Source organism: Heterodontus francisci, chromosome 6 (genome assembly GCF_036365525.1).
Source record: "Heterodontus francisci isolate sHetFra1 chromosome 6, sHetFra1.hap1, whole genome shotgun sequence".
Classification (NCBI taxonomy): Eukaryota; Metazoa; Chordata; class Chondrichthyes; order Heterodontiformes; family Heterodontidae; genus Heterodontus; species Heterodontus francisci.
Window position 1 is genome coordinate 119,444,386 of NC_090376.1, and position 20,463 is coordinate 119,464,848.

At 49.9% G+C, this 20,463-nt stretch overlaps 1 protein-coding gene across 4 annotated transcripts in view; it reads right to left on the reverse strand.

Annotated features, from left to right (window-relative positions):
* rasa3 (RAS p21 protein activator 3) overlaps positions 1-13,804 on the reverse strand; it is a 164,808-nt gene extending 151,004 nt beyond the window's left edge. For 2 of the 4 annotated variants that reach the window (XM_068034186.1, XM_068034187.1), the window contains exon 1: positions 13,632-13,804. In XM_068034186.1, the coding sequence (XP_067890287.1) occupies positions 13,632-13,710 (79 nt within the window). In that variant the 5' untranslated portion in view covers positions 13,711-13,804. Of the gene's footprint in view, positions 1-1,500; positions 1,584-13,631 lie in introns of those variants that run through there. The other 2 variants (XM_068034185.1, XM_068034188.1) reach the window with 2 other exon arrangements.
* Positions 13,805-20,463: the final 6,659 nt, after the last annotated feature.

Sequence of the window (20,463 nt, forward strand, 5' to 3'; positions counted from 1 at the left end):
GAGAAGGAAAATTCTCCCTGGTGTCCTCAACCAACATCACTAAAATAGATTATCTGGTGATTTATCTCATTGTTGCTTGTGGGATCTTGCTCTGCAAGTTACAAACACAATCTATGCATCTTGGACTCTCAGCAGACACATGGGAAGTCCTGTTCAGTTACATATAATGATCAGGTCTGGAATAATACTTTCAATAACGCTTCAATTTTAAAATTCCCATCCTGGTTTTCAAATCCCTGCATGTCTCACCCCTCCTAGCTCTACAACCCTCCGAGGCCACTGCACACCTTCAATTCTGGTCCCATGAGCATTGTCGATTTTCATCGTTCCACCATTGGCGGCCGTGCCTTCAGCTGCCTGGGTCCTAAGCTCTGCAATTCCCTCCTCTACGTCTCTCTCTCTCCTTTATGATGCTCCTTAAAACTTCTCTCTTTCACCAGGTGTTTGGTCACCTGACATTATATCTCCTGATGTGACTCGGTGTCAAAGTTTCTTTGATAATCGCTCCTGTGAAACACCTTGGAATGCTTTGTTAAAGGCACTATATAAATGCAAGCTGCTGCTGCTTTAGGAAGCAACACTGTTGTACATCTTATATCGTTTTTTTCCCTCGACAGCTGGTCCAACAAGTCAACTTCAGTTCCTAACCAAGTCACTAATTCACAGTGTGAAGCTTTTAACAGTAATTGCCATAAATATTTTGAATAATTAGAGTCATTGAGTCGTTTACAACACAGGAGGCCATTCGGACCATCGGGTCCATGCCGGCTCTCCACGGAGCTATGCTGTCAGTCCCACTCCCCGGCTCGATCCCCGTGGCCCTGCAAGTCTATTTCCTTCAAGTGCCCATCAAATTTCCTTTTGAAGTCATTGATCATCTCTGCCTCCACCACCCTCATGGGCAGTGAGTTCCAGGTCATTACCACTCACTGCGTAAAAAAGTTCTTCCTCATATTCCCCCTGCATCTCTTACCCAAAATCTTCAATCTGTGTCCCCCTAGTCCTTGTACCATTAGTTAATGGGAACAGTTTTTCTTTGTCTAACATATCTAAACCTGTCATAATCTTGTACATTTCTATTAAATCTCCTCTCAATCTCCTTTGCTCCAAGGAGAACAACCACAGCTTCTTCCACCTAACCTTGTAACTAAAATCCCCCATCCCTGGAACCATTCTGGTAAATCTCCTCAGCACCCTCTCAAGGACCCTCACATCCTTCCTAAAGTGTGGTGACCAGAACTGGACACAGTACTCCAGTTGGAGCCTTAAAATGAGCTTTATAATTATAAAACTTTTCAAATTCTAGGCAATCCGTAAAGAAGTGTTCACTGACAGCAGATCTTGCCAAAATGAGGACCAATTGCTGAAACAAATCTGAATCAGCCAATTTATTCAGCTTCAGTAATTTCTAATCCCTCCCTCTCCCCCGTTCTTCAATTACATCTCAGTAAATAATGTATGTTAGTTTCACTATGATTAACTTAAAAAGAAAAATATTACCGGTTATATCAGGTTTTTCATGTTGATTTCCTTAACCACAAAAGGTTTCCTTTCAAGCAGATACCACTTTCTGGAGATTTGTGTTACAGATCTCACTTGTTAATCAGGAGTCTAAGTTATAACAAGAGGTTACGGTTCCGCATTCATGGTTTTACTCATTATAAACAGTTCTAATGTGTTATAGAGGAAGAGAGATCACAACGAAACCAATATTCTTCAATGCTGTGCAATGTTTGTGTGATATTCTTAAGAAAGAAAGACTTACATTTCTATAGTGCCTTTCATGGCCCCAGGATGTCCCAAAGTGCTTTACAGCCAATGAAGTACCTTTGAAGAGTAGTCACTGTTGTAATGTAGGAAACCTGGCAGCCAATTTGAGCACAGCAAGCTCCCACAAACAGAAATGTGATAATGACCAGATAATTAGTTTTAGTGAAGTTAGTTGAGGGATAAATATTGGCCCCAGGACACCATCGGATCTTTTACATCCACCTGAGAAGGGAGATGGGGACTCTGTTTACCATCTCACACTAAAGACCACACCTCTGACAGTGCAGTGCTCCCTCAGTACTACAAGTGGTGCCGGGATTTTACTGAGCTCCCGATGTCAGGCTCCATGGCGGCAGGCGGGTCAGAAGATCGTTCCGGCAGTGGCCTGCCACGGAGCCAGATGCCAGAAGTGCCGGGCCCGATCTCCCTGACGGCAGTGAGGCTCCTTGGCAGCCAACCCACCGCTGGGCGACAGGACCCGGAGTAACCTATTTAAATTAATGAAATGAATACGTTTAAATAAAATCAACAGCGATCTTACCTTCGGGCCGAGATCTTCCGAGCTGCGGCCGGCACTCACGCACCTTCACTTTCCCGTCCAGGGAAAGCAGGCACCACCGTGGTGGGGAAAGGAGGTAAATTGTGATTTTTAGTGCAGGGGAGGGGGCAAGGGGCTGTAATGTAAATTACTAGTGTAGGGGAGGGTGGGAAGGGGAGACCTCAGCACTTTGATCGGTTTTGGGGCGGGGGGAAGGTCAAGTGTTGAAGGTAAGTGTTTTGCGGGGGGGTGGGGGAAGAGGAAAAATATTGAATTTAATTGTTATGGAGGGGGAAGGGGTGAGAGATTTATCAGCGGTACATTCGGGGGGTGGGGGGGGGGTAGCTCTTTAAAAATTTAAATGAGCCGGCAGGGCTGGTTTTCCTTTAAAAACGGCGCCAGCACCTGAAGCCATTGTCAGCGCGGAGAGCTGCCCCCTCCACATGATTGTGGGGTGGGGGGGGGGGGGGGGGGAGGGCAGTATGACCAGCTCATTTTCCTGGGCCACCATGAGAAAGATGGCGGCGGCATACGGCCCGCCCAGGGCGGGAGAAGGAAATCCAGCCTGGAAGTGTCAGTCTAGATTATATGCTCAAGTTTTTAGAGTGGGACATGAACACACAAGCTTCTGACTCAAAGGCAAGAGTGCTACCCACTGAGCCACAACTGACATCGAATTACTCCATATTACTCTACAATTATCATCAGTAATAATACATCTCAAAATGCTCTCTAGGACACAACCCAGATTTGGGAGGACAAAATTCAAGTGTGAAACTGCATGTTTTCAAAGCTCCATTCCACACAGTATGAAAAACATCACTGCTCTAAAATCCTAATCACTCCAGTGAGGGCTACTGAGCATGTTCTCCTTAGAAAAGAGGCAGTGGTCATTGTAGAACAATGATGAAGGAGAGAATCGATAAATCGGACACTGGGAAATTGCTCAACAAAGTGTCAGATTCAAACACCAGTGAACAGATTCACAAGTCAGGCAGAATGTTTTGCTTTTGTTATTCAAAAGGTGTTACAGCTGCCCAACAGGAGCCCGGGGAAGGTGATTGAGGGAGAATAGTTCAGGAGACAGCTAGTTAGGATCTGGGGAGAAGGGAATGAGAGCCATGCTGAGATGGCAAGAACCTGAGTCAAGATAAAAACAATGGGACTGCTGGAAGGAATGGAATCTTCCCATGTCTATAGCTTCTGTTGTTCTTGGATAACGATTGATAAATTATAAACACAATTGAAAAATCTTCTCAAGACATCTCTCCCAGAGGTCCAGGGGCTATAATCAGATGCCAATATTAATGTAACATTCAACTTTGACAGGTTAACAGACTGAAGAGTACCTTTGTCAACTGCAGATTATTTGATAACCTGTTTAGATTTATTCTTTAATCCCATGAGTAACCAGTTATTTCTTCACCTCCTCGCCTGCGCTCAACCAGATTTTATTTCCCTCCTCCTCTCCTGAAAAACCTCGAGAAACCATCTAATTTCTGTTATGGGTTGGACTGTGCACAGGATTTGCTGCAGAACGGACAACTATTGAGTTACTTCCATTACTCCTTGATGATAGATATCAACAAAGCATTCGTCCCAATTCTGACACCAACTGCTTCCTAACAATATAAAGCACACCCTTGTATAATGGACAATTAAATGTCCCTTTTCTAAGAAGATTTTTTTGAAGTCTGCAGGGACAACAATAAAGTAAATACATGGAGTTTCCAAATAGGCACTCCATGACAGAATTTACGAGGTAGACTTACAACACAAAGCCAAAAAAATCTACACAAACGCCCAGAAAACTGGAGCCAAGCCAAAACCTCCTCTGGTATTATGTACACATGAACATCCATGTAAATAGGGAACAACTGTTTCCATCAGTTGAAGGGTCAGTAACCATGGGAAACAGAGTTTAGAAATTTGACAAAATAATCGGGGTTGGGGGTAAAGGGATAAGGGGGAGAGATTAGAAGAAAAAGAATGTAGGCAGTGGGTTGTGACCTGGAATGCACGGCCTGAAAAAGTGATGAAGCAAATTCAATAGAACTTTTCAAAAAGGAATTGGATAAATACTTGGAAAAGCAAACAATTGTAGGACTAACAGGAAGGAGCAGGAATAGAATGGTAACAAATAACAACCAGAAAGACAAGTCAGCAATGAAAGTTAGTAGGTAAAATTATGCAAGGAATTCAAGATTGCTCTATTTCCAAAGCATAGTGCTTGGTACTCCGATGCAGTACCGAGAGAGCGCCGCACTGTCGGAGGGTGAGTACTGAGGGAGTGCTGCACTGTCAGAGGGTCTGTACTGAGAGAGCGCTGCACTGTCGGAGGGTCAGTACTGAGAGAGCGCTGCACTGTCGGAGTGTCAGTACTGAGAGAGCGCTGCACTGTCGGAGGGTCAGTACTGAGAGTGCTGCACTGCCAGAGGGTCAGTACTGAGAGAGTGCTGCACTGTCGGAGGGTCACTACCGAGAGAGCGCTGCACTGTTGGAGGGTCAGTACTGAGGGAGCGCTGCACTGTCGGAGGGCCAGTACTGAGGGAGCGCTGCACTGTCGGAGGGTCAGTACCGAGAGAGCACCACACTGTCGTAGGGTCAGTACTGAGGGTGCGCCGCACTGTCGGAGGGCCAGTACTGAGAGAGCGCTGCACTGTCGGAGGGCCAGTACTGAGGGAGCGCTGCACTGTCGGAGGGTCAGTACCGAGAGAGCACCACACTGTCGGAGGGTCAGTACTGAGGGTGCGCCGCACTGTCGGAGGGCCAGTACTGAGAGAGCGCTGCACTGTCTGAGGGTCAGTACTGAGGGAGCGCTGCACTGTCGGAGGGTCAGTACTGAGGGAGCGCTGCACTGTCGGAGGTGCCGTCTTTTCGATGAAACATTAAATCAAGTCCACATCTGCCCTCTCAGCTGGGCATAAAAGATACCAACGGCATTATCTGAAGACAAGCAGGGAGTTCTCCCCAGTTCTGGGTCAATATTTATCCCAAAACCAACATCACTAAAAACAGATGATCTGGTCATTATCTCATTGTTGTTTTTGGGAGCTTGCTGTGAACATACTGGCTGCCATGTTTCCTATTCAAAAGTATTTCATTGGCTGTGAAGCGCTTTGGGACATCCTGAGGTGATGAAAGGTGCTAGTTTTTTCCTTCTTTGTCCTGAAACACAAATTCTCCATATAAGGAGCTTACCACAGATTGACAATCAACTGGGGATTTCTGGTCAACAATTTTAGTTTGTTACAGCCTCAAGGAATCAAGGCAATTTTATTCTTGGTCAGATCCGAAGAATCGGAACCAAAAACAAATCAATTAGCCAGAGAGTTGACGTCATGCCAAGAAATTAGTATTTGTTAGCAGTCAGGCTGTTCAAACAATTGTCACACAGTGAGGGAATATATTTTCCTCAATATTTCAGCAACTGTATTAAAACAAGGCAGGGTTGAACCTACTGTCCATAACCCTGAGACAGCCGAATGGCCAAAGCTGGGTAACAGCTCATGGCTTTTCATCTTCAGGAAGGTGGGTGATGCAGGGGGAATTGACATAGAGAGAGGGAGGGAAGAGAATAATACCTGTAATTAGAAAAGGAGGAGACTCAATTCCTCACACAGGCAGGAGTCAGAAGGATCAAAATTCTGAATCAGCAAAGTTCACATCTGCTTAGCACATTCATCCTAGGTTCCTATGTTAGTAATTTTTTAATGCTGTTTTGAAAAGCGAGTGCACACAGATGTAGTACAGGTGCGTTAAAGGTTTGTGCTTGCGGCATTTTGAACCTAGACTTTAAATGAATGTGGCAAGGTGGGATGGGAATGCACCCATCCGATACAGTTGAATCACCTTTCAGTGTTGCAAATGGTCTCCAAGACAAGACAAGCACTGACTTAGAGCACTTTATTGCAAAAGATGTTCCGCTATACTATTGTTTTAACAGCTGTCTCGACAGTCAAAAATAATGTTAATTGGCAAACATTACACCTGCAAACATAAGCAGTTTGATATTTTGTGCATTAGAAGGACATATGGACAGCTGGTAATAAGTCTATCTCAAGAGATTCACAATGTCATAAGTTACAAGGAACCTCGTTTTCTGAACTCCTAAATGGTGACTGTCTGGTGTTTATGACAGGAGAGTGGATGTGGGAAGATTAAACAGCAAAGAGTGAAGAGAAGACTGAAGCTTCACAATCAAGTCCAAACTTTCCCCTGTACAGATCTCAGCAAGCTTCACAGAACAGTGATCAGAAATACCTGGTGGACTACTCCCTCATAATCCCGGTGCCCCAACACCCAGCTAAGATCATACAGCACATATGGTGATTCTGGTCTGTATGGCTTAGACCAGAGGAGGAACTGCATTCCCAGTGCAGTCATGGCGCAACTGCCACTCTCTGCCTTATTAGCAGTAGCTGCTGTAACAGTAACTGTGATACCGCAAATAACTGAGACAAAAATACAGTTTACAAAAAATATTCTCTCAGTGCAGCCCTCCAGAATCTGACACTCCCCTCCCATGGGGGATGGGGCATGGAGGGGGAGGTGGTTTACGGCCTGCACAGACAGATCTGCAGGCGTGCTGGGTGTATTAGAGCAGTGATACTGGGCAAGCCGAGGTTAACTGCAGCTGTGCATTCACTTCCCAGGAAACACATGGCGGGATGACAGACACAATAACTGAGCTGGAAGCACAGCTGAGAAAGACAGTCATTCAAGCCCAGAGAATGGATTCCCAAACACTCTAAAATGTACACTTTCTAAATCGCTCCCCGAGGCTACTTTAAAAAAAATTGCACAGCTTCTTTTAAACAGCAGTTCCATTGTTCATCAGTGAACAGGGATTGCCCCTCCAAAACCATGCAGAAATACAGACAGATCTCTGCTGTCTCTGCAATCCATGCAATGCAGCAACAACTTGCAGTTAAAAAGCACCTCTTGCAAAGTAAAACATCCCAAGGCATTTCACTGGAGCCATTAACAGACAAATTTTGCCACGAAGCCACGTGAGGAGATATTAGGACAGATGATCAAACACTTCATCTAAGACGTAGATTTTAAAGAGGCAAAAGAGGTGGAGTGGCAGGGAGGTTTGGGAAGGCAATTCCAGAGCTTAGAGCCCAGGCAGCTGAAGGCACAGGGGTAAACGAGATTGGTGCAAGTTAGACCATGGGCAGCTGAAGTTTGGATGAGCTGAAGTTTATGGAGGGTAGAATGTGGGAGGCTGGCCAGGGGTGCATTGGAATAGCCAAGACAGCTTGGGAGGGGGCGGGAAGAGAAAGAATGGGAGGGAGAGAATGAGGGGGGAGAAGGAAGAAAAGAAAGACTTGCATTGATATAGCACCTTTCACAACCACCAGATGTCTTAAAGTGCTTTACAACCAGTGAAGTACTTTTGAAGTGTAGTCACTGTTGTAATGTAGGAAATGCAGCAGCCAATTTGCACACAGCAAGATCCCACAAAAAGCAATGTTTTTTGTTATGTTGATTTGAGGGATAACTGTTGACCAGGACAGTGGGGAGAACTACCCTGCTGTTCTTTGAGAGTGCCATGGGATCTTTTACACCAGACGAGAGGGAAGGGAGAGGGGGAGAAAGGACGGGGGGGAAGGAGGAAGGAGAGCGTGAGGAGGGGGAATGGGAGCATTGGGAGGGGGAGGGAGTGAGGGGCAAGGGGAGGGTGAGAAGGGAGGGAGAAAGGGGACAGAGGAATGGGAGAAAGGAAGGGGGAGGGGGAAAGGGGAGGAAGGGGGGCATGAGAAGGAGGAAAGCGGGATGAGGGGAGAAGGGAAAGGGGGAGGAGAGGAGGAGAGGAGGAGGGGGAGGGTAGCGGAGGAGGGGGAGTGTGGATGGCAGCGAGGAGGAGGGGGAGGGGAAGGTGTAGCTGGTGAAATGGGGGGATGGGGATGAGGAGGGGGCAGAGGGTGAAGAGGATGGAAAGGGAAAAGGGGGGAATAGAGGGGAGGAAGGGTGAGGGGGGAAGGGGATGACGGGGTAGGAGAATGGGGTGAGGAGGGGTAGGGGAAGGGGTTGAGGAGGGGGAAGGGGGTATGGGAGGTCAGAGGTGAGGTGGGGGAAAGGTGGGTGAGGAGGGGGGAGGGGGAAGTGGGGGAAGAAGGGAAAGAGCGGGAAGGAGGGATGGGGGAAAAAAGGGAGGTGGTGTCAGGAGGGGGAAGGGGGAAGGGAAGTGAGGAGGCAAAGGGAAGTGAGGAGGGGAAGGGAAGTGAGGAGGGGAAGGAGTGAGGAGGGGAAGGAGTGAGGAGGGGGAGGGAGAGGCAGCAGGGGGAGGGGGAGGCAGGGGTGGGTGGGGAGGGGCATGAGGAGGGGGAAGGGGTTGAGTTGGGGAAAGGGGGTGAAGAGGGGGAAGGGTGAGCCAGGAGGGGGTGAGGAGGGGGAGAGGGAGAGGGAGGGGGGGAAGTGGGGGAGGGAAGGGGTGAGGAAGGGAAGGGAGGGGGAGGAGGGGAAGGGAGGGGAAGGGAGGGGGAGGAGGGAAAGGGAGTGAGGGAGAAGATGGGTGAGATGGGGGAAGGGGGTGAGATGGGGGAAGGGGGTGAGGAGAGGAAAGGGGGTGAGGAGGGGAAAGGGGGTGATGGGGGAAAGGGGGTGAGGAGGGGGAACGGGGTGAGGAGGGGGAACGGGGTGAGGAGGGGGAACGGGGTGAGGAGGGGGAACGGGGGTGAGGAGTGGGAAAGGGGTGAGGAGGAGGAAGGGGCTGAGGAGGAGGAAGGGCTGAGGAGGAGGAAGGGCTGAGGAGGAGGAAGGGCTGAGGAGGAGGAGGCAGGGGCAGAGGAGGGGGAAGGGGTGAGGAGGAAGAAGGAATGAGAAAAGGGGTGAGGAGAGGGAAGGAGGAGTGAAGAGGGAGGGTGAGGTGGAAGGGGAGGGGTGAGGTGGAGGAGGAGGGGGTGAGGTGGCGGTGGAGAGGGAGGGGTGAGTTGGGGGAGGAGGGGGAGGGGCAGGGAGCAGGGGGAGGGGAGGGGAGGGGCAGTGAGGAGGTAGAGGGAAAGAGAAAAGGGGCCACGGGGTCATGAGGGAACAGGGGTGAGGTGGGGGAAGAGGGTGAGGAGGGGGATTGGGGATTCAAGAGGGAGATGGCGGTCAGGAGGAAGAAGGGAGGTGAGGAGGGGAAGGGGTTGAGGAGGGGGAGTGGGAGTGGGAGGGGGAGTGGGAGTGGGAGTGGGAGTGGGAGTGGGAGTGGGAGTGGGAGGGGGAGTGGGAGGGGGAGGGGGAGGGGGAGGGGGAGGGGGAGGGGGAGTGGGAGGGGGAGTGGGAGTGGGTGTGAGGAGGGGGAGGTATGAGTCAGGAGTGGGAAGGGGGTGAGGAGGGGAGGGGGTAGGGGTGAGGAAGGGGAGGCAGGGGCAGTGAGGAGAGGGAAGGGGTGAGGAGGAAGAAAGAATGAGGAGAAAGAAGGGGTGAGGAGAGGGAATGAGGAGTGAGGAGGGCGGGAGGTGGAGGAGGAGGGGGTGAGGTGGGGGGTGAGGTGGAGGTGGAGAGGGAGAGGGAGAGGGAGGGGGTGAGTTGAGGGAGGAGGGGGAGGGGAAGGGAGGTGGGGGAGGGGAGGGGCAGGGAGGTGGGGGAGGGGAGGGGAGGGGCGGGGCAGTGAGGAGGTAGAGGGAAAGAGGAAAGGGGCCAGGGGGTCATGAGGGGGAACAGGGGTGAGGTGGAGGAAGATGGTGAGGAGGGGGAAAGGGGGTTCAAGAGGGAGACGGCGGTCAAGAGGAAGAAGAGGGGTGAGGAGGGGAAGGGGTTGAGAAGGGAAAGGGGTAGAGGAGGGAAAGGGGTAGAGGAGGGGAAGGGGTAGAGGAGGGGAAGGGGTAGAGGAGGGGAAGGGGTAGAGGAGGGGGAGGGAGGAGGGGGAGGGGGAGGGGGAAGGGGTTGAGGCGGGGGAAAGAGAAGAGGGTGGAGGGGGATGGGAGATGAGAGGTGATGAGGAAGGTGAGGGTGGGTGAGGGATGGTTAGGCAGCGTGAGGGTGGGTGAAGGATAGTGGTGCTTGAGGGTGGGGTGTGGGATGAAGAGGGCGGTGAAGAGTGGGGGTGGGGGTGAGAAGTGTGATGGTGGATGAAGGGATGAGAGATAATGAAGGGGTTGAGGGTGAGGTGAGGTATGGTGGGTGTGGGATGGTGAGGAATGATGAGGGATGGTGAGGGGGTGAGGGATGGTGAGGGGGTGAGGGATGGGGAGAGAGTGAGGTATGGTGACGCGGTGAGGGATGGTGAGGCGGTGAGGGATGGCAAAGGGGGAGAGGGATGGTGAGGGAGGTGAGGAATGGTGAGGGGGTGAGAGCGGATGAGGGATGGCGAAGGTCGGAGGGGGTGAGAAATGTGGGTGGGCGAGGGGGTGAGAAATGTGTGGGATGGTGGGGGAGGTGAGGGATGTTGGGGGAGGTGAGGGATGGTGAGAGATGGTGAGGGGATGATGGATGATGAGGGAGGTGAGGAATGGCGCGGGGTGAGAGGGGATGAGGGATGATGAGGGTGGGTGAGAGACTGATGGATGGTGAGGGGAATTAGAGGTATGAAGGGGGGTGAGGAGTGGTGAGGTGGGTGAGGGGTGGTGAGGTGGTAGGGTTGAGGGATGCTGAGCAGGTGAGGGATGGTGAGGGATGGTGAGGGGGTGAGGGACGATGAGAAATAGTGAGGGTGTAAAGGTTGGTGAAGGGGGTTGAGGGATGGTGAGGAGGTGAGGGATGGTGAGGGAGTGAGGGATAATGAGGGTCAGTGAGGAATGATGAGGGATAGTGATGAGGGTGAAGGATGGTGAGGGATAGTGAGGTTGGGTGAGGGGGAGGGATGGTGATGGGGCTGACGGGGATTGAAGGATGGTGAAGGGCCTGAGGGATGGTGAGGGGGTTGAGGGATGATGAGGGTGGGTGGTGGATAGTGATAAGGGCAAGGGATGGTAAGGGATAGTGAGGTTGGGTGAGGGGTGGTGATGGGACTGAGGAGGGTGAGGGATAGTGAGGGCGAGTGAAGAACAGTGAGGGATTGTGATGAGGGTGAAGGATGGTGAGGGATAGTGAGGTTGGGTGAGGGATGGTGATGGGGCTGAAGGGGATTGAGGGATGGTGATGGGCCTGAGGATGGTGAAGGGGTTGAGGAATGATGAGGGTGGGTGATGGATAGTGATGAGGGCAAGTGATAGTGAGGTTGGGTGAGGGATGGTGATGAGGGTGAGGGATAGTGATGGGCCTGAGGATGATGATGGGGTTGAGGAATGATGAGGGTGGGTGATGGATCATGATGAGGGCAAGGGATAGTGAGGTTGGGTGAGGGATGGTGATGAGGGTGAGGGGTGGTGATGGGGTGAGGGATAGTGAGGGGGATGAGGGATGGTGGGGGTGAGGGATGGTGAGGGATAGTGAGGGGGTGAAGGATAGTGAGGGGGTGAGGGATAGTGAGGGGGTGAGGGATGGTGATGGGGTGTGGGGGGTGAGGAATGGTGAGGGATAGTGAGGGGGGTGAGGGTTGGTGATGGGGGTGAGGGAGATGAGGGATGGTGAGGGATGGTGATGGGGGTGAGGGATGGTGATGGGGTGAGGGATGGTGATGGGGTGAGGGATGGTGAGGGATAGTGTGTGGGGTGAGGGACAGTGAGTGGAGTGAAGGATGCTGATGGGGCGAGGGATGGTGATGGGGGTGAGGGATAGTGATGGGGTGAGGGATGGTGAGGGATAGTGAGGGGGGTGATGGATGGTGATGGGGGTGAGGGTTGGTGAGGGTTGGTGAGGGATGGTGAGGGATAGTGAGGGGGTGAGGGACAGTGAGGGATAGTGAGGGGGTGAGGGATAGTGAGGGGGGTGAGGGATGGTGAGGGATAGTGAGGGATAGTGAGGGATAGTGAGGGATAGTGAGGGATGGTGAGGGATGGTGAGGGATGGTGAGGGATGGTGAGGGATGGTGGGGCGAGGGATGGTGATGGGGCGAGGGATGGTGATGGGGCGAGGGATAGTGATGGGGTGAGGGATGGTGAGGGATAGTGAGGGATAGTGAGGGGGTGAGGGATAGTGAGGGATAGTGAGGGGGTGAGGGATAGTGAGGGATGGTGAGGGATAGTGAGGGATAGTGAGGGATAGTGAGGGATAGTGAGGGATGGTGAGGGATGGTGGGGCGAGGGATGGTGATGGGGCGAGGGATGGTGATGGGGTGAGGGATAGTGATGGGGTGAGGGATGGTGAGGGATAGTGAGGGGGATGAGGGATGGTGATGGGGTGAGGATTGGTGATGGGGGTGATGGATAGTGAGGGGGTGAGGGATGGTGATGGGGGTGATGGATAGTGAGGGGGGTGAGGGAGGTGAGGGAGATGAGGAATGGTGAGGGATAGTGAGGGGGGTGAGGGATAGTGAGGGGGTGAGGGATAGTGAAGGGGTGAGGGATGGTGAGGGATAGTGAGGGGGTGAGGGATGGTGAGGAATAGTGAGTGGGGTGAGGGATGGTGATGGGGCCAGGGATGGTGATGGGGTGAGGGATGGTGAGGGATAGTGAGGGATAGTGAGGGGGATGAGGGATGGTGATGGGTTGAGGATTGGTGATGGGGGTGAGAGATGGTGATAGGGTGAGGGTAGGTGATGGGGTGAGGGATGGTTAAGGGGGTGAGGAATGGTGATGGGGTGAGGGATGGTGAGGGATAGTGAGGGGGTGATGGATGGTGATGGGGTGAGGGAGATGAGGGATAGTGAGGAGGTGAGGGATGGTGATGGGTGAGGGATAGTGAGGGGGTGAGGGAGATGAGGGGTGAGGGATAGTGATGGGGGTGAGGGATGGTGAGGCATAGTAAGGGGGTGAGGGGTGAGGAATAGTGAGGGGGTGAGGGATAGTGAGGGGGTGAGGGATGGTGAGGGGGTGAGGGATGGTGATGGGAGTGAGGGATAGTGAGGGGGTGAGGGATGGTGAGCGATAGTGAGGGGGGTGAGGGATGGTGAGCGATAGTGAGGGATGGTGATGGGGGTGAGAGATGGTGAGGGATAGTGAGGGGGGAGGGATAGTGAGGGGGTGAGGGATAGTGAGGGGGTGAGGGATGGTGAGGGGGTGAGGGATGGTGATGGGAGTGAGGGATAGTGAGGGGGTGAGGGATGGTGAGCGATAGTGAGGGGGGTGAGGGATGGTGAGCGATAGTGAGGGATGGTGATGGGGGTGAGAGATGGTGAGGGATAGTGAGGGGGGAGGGATAGTGAGGGGCGGTGAGGGATAGTGAGGGGGGTGAGGGATAGTGAGGGGGTGAGGGTCAGTTTTCCCTCCCCAGCTCCGGCCGCTTCTCCTCTCGCAGACACTGAGCGGGGATCAGGCTCCCGGCGCCTCTCCCACTCGCACCTCCCGCTTACCGATCTTGACTTTGACGCTCTGCAGGATCCGCAGCCCCTCTTCATCCACCGCCATTCCGCCGCCGGACCGAGCGACCATCCGCTTCACAACATCCCGCACCGCAACCCGCCCGCCCGGCCCGGCACAACCCGCCCGGCACTGCCCGAGCCGCACTCTCGCCGCCCATTGGCCCGGTGCCGGCTCCGAACAGCTCCCATTGGCTACCCGCGGAACCCAACAACCTCGCCGATTGGAGCATCGCCGCGCGTTTTCTGATTGGCTGGAGGCTGCGTACAGTCCGTTTTCTAATTGGCCGACTGTCGGAGGCAGTGTCCCCCGCTCGGAGCCGATTGGCCGAGCGCTGCGACATGGCACATGGCCCAATATTTAGCTGCAGGTTGGGGGCCGGGCAAGGAGAGCGGGGATTGTAGGCAATGGGGGAGAGTAAAGAGGGCAAGAGGGGGTAGGGGTAGGGGTAGGGGAGGGGGGTGATCGGCTGTGAATGCAGGGGCAGCGGAGCCACTGTCTTAATACCTGGCGCTCTGGGAGAGGAGGAGAATGGAGATTTTTGGAGGGGGGAGGTTTTCCGGGGGTGGAGATATTTGGGGGGAGGATGGTGGGGGTTTTCTGGGGGTGGGAGTTTTTTGGGGGGAGGAGGGTGGGGGATTTGGGGGCTCTGTGTCCCGCTCTCCATTGAGGAACAAAGAGCCGCTGGTTACAAAGTATCGGTGTCGGTGTTTCTCTTGTTCTCTAATTGTTACATTGCATTGAGTTTGTGAATGGAATCAGTGTCCGAGGACACTCCGACTCGCAGCAGCTTCGTGCTTTCGCAAAACTTCACCCGCTCGGCTGCTAAAGCGCGTTGTTCTGCTGAGATGAAGCAGAGCCAGCAGCACTGCAGGCCCACACTGCCCTCTCTGCCAGGCTGGTGTTCAAAGAAAAAAAACACACACACTGTCTGCGGGTACAATAAAAACAACTGGAAGAAATTGAGGTTTTACTCTGACTCATAACTGTTTCCTTTTCCTAGAATTTGTATTTGGTCCGTCTTGTGTCATGTAGATGGTAAAACTCAGCGAGCTGTGTGGAATCTGGTTACGCAATGTTGTGCAACATATCCCATCGATCAAAGGACGTCAAGACCTTGGAGAGGGTACAGAGGAGATTTAGGAGAATGGTACCAGGGATGAGGGAATTCAGTTATGTGGAGAGATGAGAGAAGCTGCGGTTGTCTCCTTGAGCAGGGAAGGTTAAGAGGAGATTTAATAGAGCTGTTCGAAATTTTATAAAGGGTTTTGATAGAATAAATAAGGAGAAACTGTTTCCACTGGCAGGAGGGTCAGTAATCAGAGGATACAGATTGAAGGTAATTGGCAAAAAAAAAGGACAGAAGAGATGAGTTTCTTTTTTACACAGTGAGTTGTTGTGATCTGGAACGCGCTGCCTGAAAGGACAGTGGAAGCAGATTCAATAGTAACTTTCAAAAGGGGAATTGGATAAAAGTTGAAAGGTTTACAGGGCTATAGGGAAAGAGCAGGGGAGTGGGACTAATTGATAGCTCTTTCAAAGAGCCAGCACAGGCACAATGGGCTGAATGGCTTGTGTGCTTTAAGATTTTATGATTTCTATAATCATTTAAATACTCATCTTTGGCCTCCTTGTCTCGGGGAGTAATGGGTAAGTGCCTGGAGGTGGTCAGTGGTTTGTGGAGCAGCGCCTGGAGTGGCTATAAAGGCCAATTCTAGAGTGACAGGCTCTTCCACAGGTGCTGCAGAAAAATTTGATTGTCGGGGCTGTTATACAGTTGGCTCTCCCCTTGCGCTTTTGTCTTTTTTCCTGCCAACTGCTAAGTCTCTTCGACTCGTCACACTTTAGCCCCGCCTTTATGGCTGCCCGCCAGCTCTGGCGAACGCTGGCAACTGACTCCCACGACTTGTGATTAATGTTACAGGACTTCATGTCGCGTTTGCAGACGTCTTTAAAGCGGAGACATGGACGGCCGGTGGGTCTGATACCAGTGGCGAGCTCGCTGTACAATGTGTCTTTGGGGATCCTGCCATCTTCCATGCGGCTCACATGGCCAATACTCATAAGGACTTATGAATGGAGACATCTGTAAATTTGGCAATTGTGTATTAATAAGGGGGAAGATTTTCCAACACTTGCCCTTGAATCAATTTGATTCCTCTTCTGTATGTATAGTGGAGTCTGTAGATTAAACTAGCAAGAAACATAAAAGACTGCAAAAGCTTCTATAGGTTTGTAAAAAGGAAAAGATTAGCAAAAACAAATGTAGGCCCATTACAGGAAGATTTATTATGGGGAATAAAGTGTCAGAGAAACTAAACAAATACTTTGCCTCTGTCTTCACAGAGGAAGATACAAAAAAATCGCCAAGGAATACTAGAAAACCGAGAGACTAGTGAGAATGAAGAAGTGACATTAGTATTAGTTAAAAAAGTAGTACTGGAGAAATTAATAGGACTGAAAGTTGATAAATCCCCTGGACCTGATGATCTACATCCCAGAGTGTTGAAAGAGGTGGCTGTAGAGATAGTGAATGCATTGGTGATCATCTTTCAAAATTCTATAGATTCTGGAATGGTTCCTGAAGATTGGAAGGCAGCAAATGTAACTCCGCTATTTAAGAAAGGAGGGAGAGAGATAATGGGAAACTACAGACCTGTCAGCCTGACATCAGTAGTAGGGAATGTGCTGGAATCTTTTATAAAGGATGTGGTAACTGGATACCTAGAAAATAATGGTAGGATTGGGCAGAGTCAACATGGATTTATGAAAGGGAAATCATGTTTGACAAATATGTTTGGAGTTTTTTTCAGATGTAACTAGTAGAATAAATAAGGGGGAACCAGTGGATATAGTGTATTTGGATTTTCAGAAGGCTTTCGATAAGGTCCAACACAAGAGGTTAGTAAGCAACATTAGAGCACATGGGATTGGGGGTAATATACTGGCATGGATTGAGAATTGGTTAATGGACAGAAAACAGAGAGTAGGAATAAATGGATCATTTTCAGGTTGGCAGGCTTTGAGTAGTGGGGTACTGCAAGGATCAGTGCTTGGGTCCCTGCTATTCATAATCTATATCAATGATTTAGATGTGGGGCCCAAATGTAACATTTTCAAGTTTGCTGATGACACAAAACTAGGTGGGAATGTGAGTTGTGAGGAGGATGCAAAGAGGCTTCAATGGTATTTAGGCAGGCTAAGTGAGTGGGCAAGAACATGGCAGATGGAATATAATGTGGAAAAATGTGAAGTTATCCACTTTGGTAGGAAAAACAGAAATGCAATGCAGAGTATTTCTTAAATGGTGAGAGGTTGGGAAGTGTTGATGTCCAAAGGGACCTGGGTCTCCTTGTTCATAAGTCACTGAAAGCAAATATGCAGGTGCAGCAAGCAATTAGAAAGGCAAACAGTATGTTGGCTTTTATTGCAAGAGGATTTGAGTAAAGAATTCTTCCTGCAATTGTATAGAGCCTTGGTGACACCACACCAGGAGTATTGTGTACTGTTTTGGTCTCCTTACCTAAGGAAGGACGTACTTGCCATAGAGGGAGTGCAACGGAGGTTCACCAGACTGATTCCTGGGATGGTGCGATTGTCCTATGATGAGAGATTGAGGAGACTGGGCCTGTATTCCCTAAACTTTAGAATAATGAGAGGTGATCTCATTGAAGCATACAAAATTCTTACAGGGCTAGACAGGGTAGATGCAGGAAGGATGTTTCCTCTGGCTGAGGGGTCTAGAACCAGGGGACACAGTCTCAGAATAAGGGGCAGGCCATTTAGGTCTGAGCTGAGGAGGAATTTCTTCACCCAGGGTGGTGAATCTTTGGAATTCTGTACCCCAGAGGGCTGTGGAAGCTCAGTCATTGAGTATGTTCAAGACTGAGATCGATAGATTTCTAGATGTTAAAGATATCAAGGGATATGGGGATAGTGTGGGAAAATGGTGTTGAGGTAGAAGATCAGCTATGATCTTATTGAATGGCGGAGCAGGCTTAAGGGCCTCCTCCTCCTATTTGCTATGTTTTTCTATTAAAATCATAAGGAAATTGCAGACAGAATATGCGCAATTTCCACCTCTAATGGGTGAGACTCCACAGAGAGAGCTGGCATACATTAAATCATACCTCCAGTTTTGAATTTAATTTCAGCATAGCACAAAATTGTATTGACTGTGTACCCCAGTTCAACTTAGGGTTGCCAACCCTCCAGGTTTGTCCTGTAGTCTCCAAGACATATAGATTAATCTCTGGATACTGCTAGAAGTAACCCAGGAGACAATTCACAGGGGCTTAAAAATGTGTATTTTTTATTTTCTTTGAACTCTTGTTTGGTGATAAAGTGGGGCACCCTGAGGATGGAGCTGCCTGGATGGCCAATGGTAGGAGTGTGGGGACGGGGCAGATGGTCGTATGATGAAATCTCCAGGAATACATCCAACCAGAGTTGGCAACCCTTGTTCAACTTGAGGTTTGTCCTAATAGAGTCTGTTTGTGAGACCTCAAGAATGGCAAAAAGACATTTGTCTCATGCAAGCATCTACTTATGTTGTCCCTTCACATCAGCTAATCTGCCAATGACACCTTGGGATAGGTTTTATGGATTAATGAGCTCTATCTGGAGGAGAACCCAAGGAGAGGTCCTCGAGGTTGTCACCTGATGCTCCAGTTTACTCTCCAATGTATGATACACCTTTAGTGGGATTTCATGCAGGATGTCAATGTGGTTCCTGCCATTTCCAGTAGCAATGGAGGATCCAAACCTAAATCATTGACCTATCTTTATCTCTTTCCAGTTACTGATAGACCTGCTATGCATTTCCAGCATTTTCTATTTTTATTTCAAATGCTTTTCTTCATTAATCCGACTTGTGTGCCTTCAAAATACATGAGTTCAGTTATGTCCCCACCCTGCAGTTTCAGAATAAAAGCAATAAAGTTAAATATTTTGATCACCTGTCCCAATATCTGCACACATGGCTCGGTGTCAAATTTTGTCTGATGACTCTCCTGTGAAGCACCTTGGGATGTTTTTCTATGTTTAATGCTATATAAATGGAATTGTTTGTTGGACTCATGATTTTCCAGTAATTCACTATAATTACCTGCTAAAGTGGGAGTGCATGATTCAAACATGAGTCCAGTTCTGCAATTTACACTCCTGCTGAGTGACAGGAGTGGAAGCTCATAAAATTTACTATCATCTCTCCTGATCAGCAGTGTTGCTGTTTATTTATGACCTTTTCCTACAATGCAACAAGTGAAAACCACAGCGTAGAGACTGGGCTGGAAAGTATTCTGTTTTTGCTGACAAGAACTGGGTGGGGTAAAATTCAGTGCTTGTCTTTAAAATAATCATTTTGCTTGGGGTATTAGACACTCCTAACTCAGAACTCCAGTAATAAAGATGAGATACAAGAATTCTACCACCTCCCCCCCAACCCCACCCCTGCCACACATATACACACACAAAGCAATGATTAAGTGGAATCTTTTTGTCAGCAAGAACTGAAAATATCCAATGGGATCAAAAGTTAGGAAATAAGTTTTGGATGAACAGTGAGCAGTCTGGAAATACACTCTGCTGGAACCTTGCCCTCAGGACCTGGATTTGAAAAAATAATTCTCGGGATGTGTAAGGCCGGCATTTATTGCCCAAGCCAAGTTGCCCTCTGAAGGTGGTGGTGCGTCTTCTTCTCAAGCCATTGCAATCCATGTGGCTAGTTATCTCTGTAATGGTTTGATACAACTGAGTGTCTTGCTGACCACTTATGAGTCAAACATGTTGATGTGGAGCTAGAGTCATCTATAGGCCCAGGCTGGGTAAGGACAGCAGCAGGTTTCCTTCTAAAGGACATGAGTAAACCAGTTGGGTTTTAACAACAAATTCAACAGCTTCATGGTCACTTTTCCTGATATCAATTTTTTATATTTCTAGACTTTTGAAACTGAATTGAAATCCACAAAGAACCATGTGGGATTATGAATTCACATTCTTTGGATTATTAGCCCAGTGTCATTACCACTCCATTACCACCCGCCGCCCCCGCCCCCCTCCCCCAGGCCTCATTTGTATGGAGTGGACGCACACCCAGTGTGTAATTGGGTGCAGTTCCACGGGGTGCTTAAAGGCAGTAGCAGCATTGAAGTGCTGAAGCACAAGGAGGCACATGACAAGAGACTTGTTGAATTTGTGAGTTTAGTGACAATCTGTAACCACGAAAGAGATTGGAACTGTTCTTGTCGTGTTCAAATCTCTCCATGGTATAACAAGCTCCTTTTTTATTGACGAGCAACAGGAATGCAACGCAACTGCCAAAGTCACCACAGGTGTGTTTCACCCACATCTTAGTCACAAGGTTGTCAGGTCAGGCCCACTCTAAGGATTTGAACCCATAATCTATGTGGGCACTTCAGTCCACTACTGAGGGAGTGCTGCACTATCGGACATGCTGTCTTCCAGATGAGATGTTACACCGAGGCCCCGTCTGCTCTCTCAGGTGGATATAAAAGATCCTATGGCATTATCATGAAGAAGAGCAGCAAAGTTCTCTCGGGTGTCCTGGCCAATAGTTATCCTTCAATCAACATCACTAAAATCAGATTATCTGCTCATAGAAATCATACAAAATTTACAACACAGAAAGAGGCCATTCAGCCCATCGTGTCTGTGCCAGTCGACAAAGAGCTACGCAGATAATTCCCACCTTCTTGCACCAGGTCTACAGCCCGCAGGTCACGGCTCTTTAAGTAGACACCCAAGTACTATTTAAATGTGGTGAGAGTTTCTGCTTCTACCACCCTTTCAGGCAGTGAGTTCCAG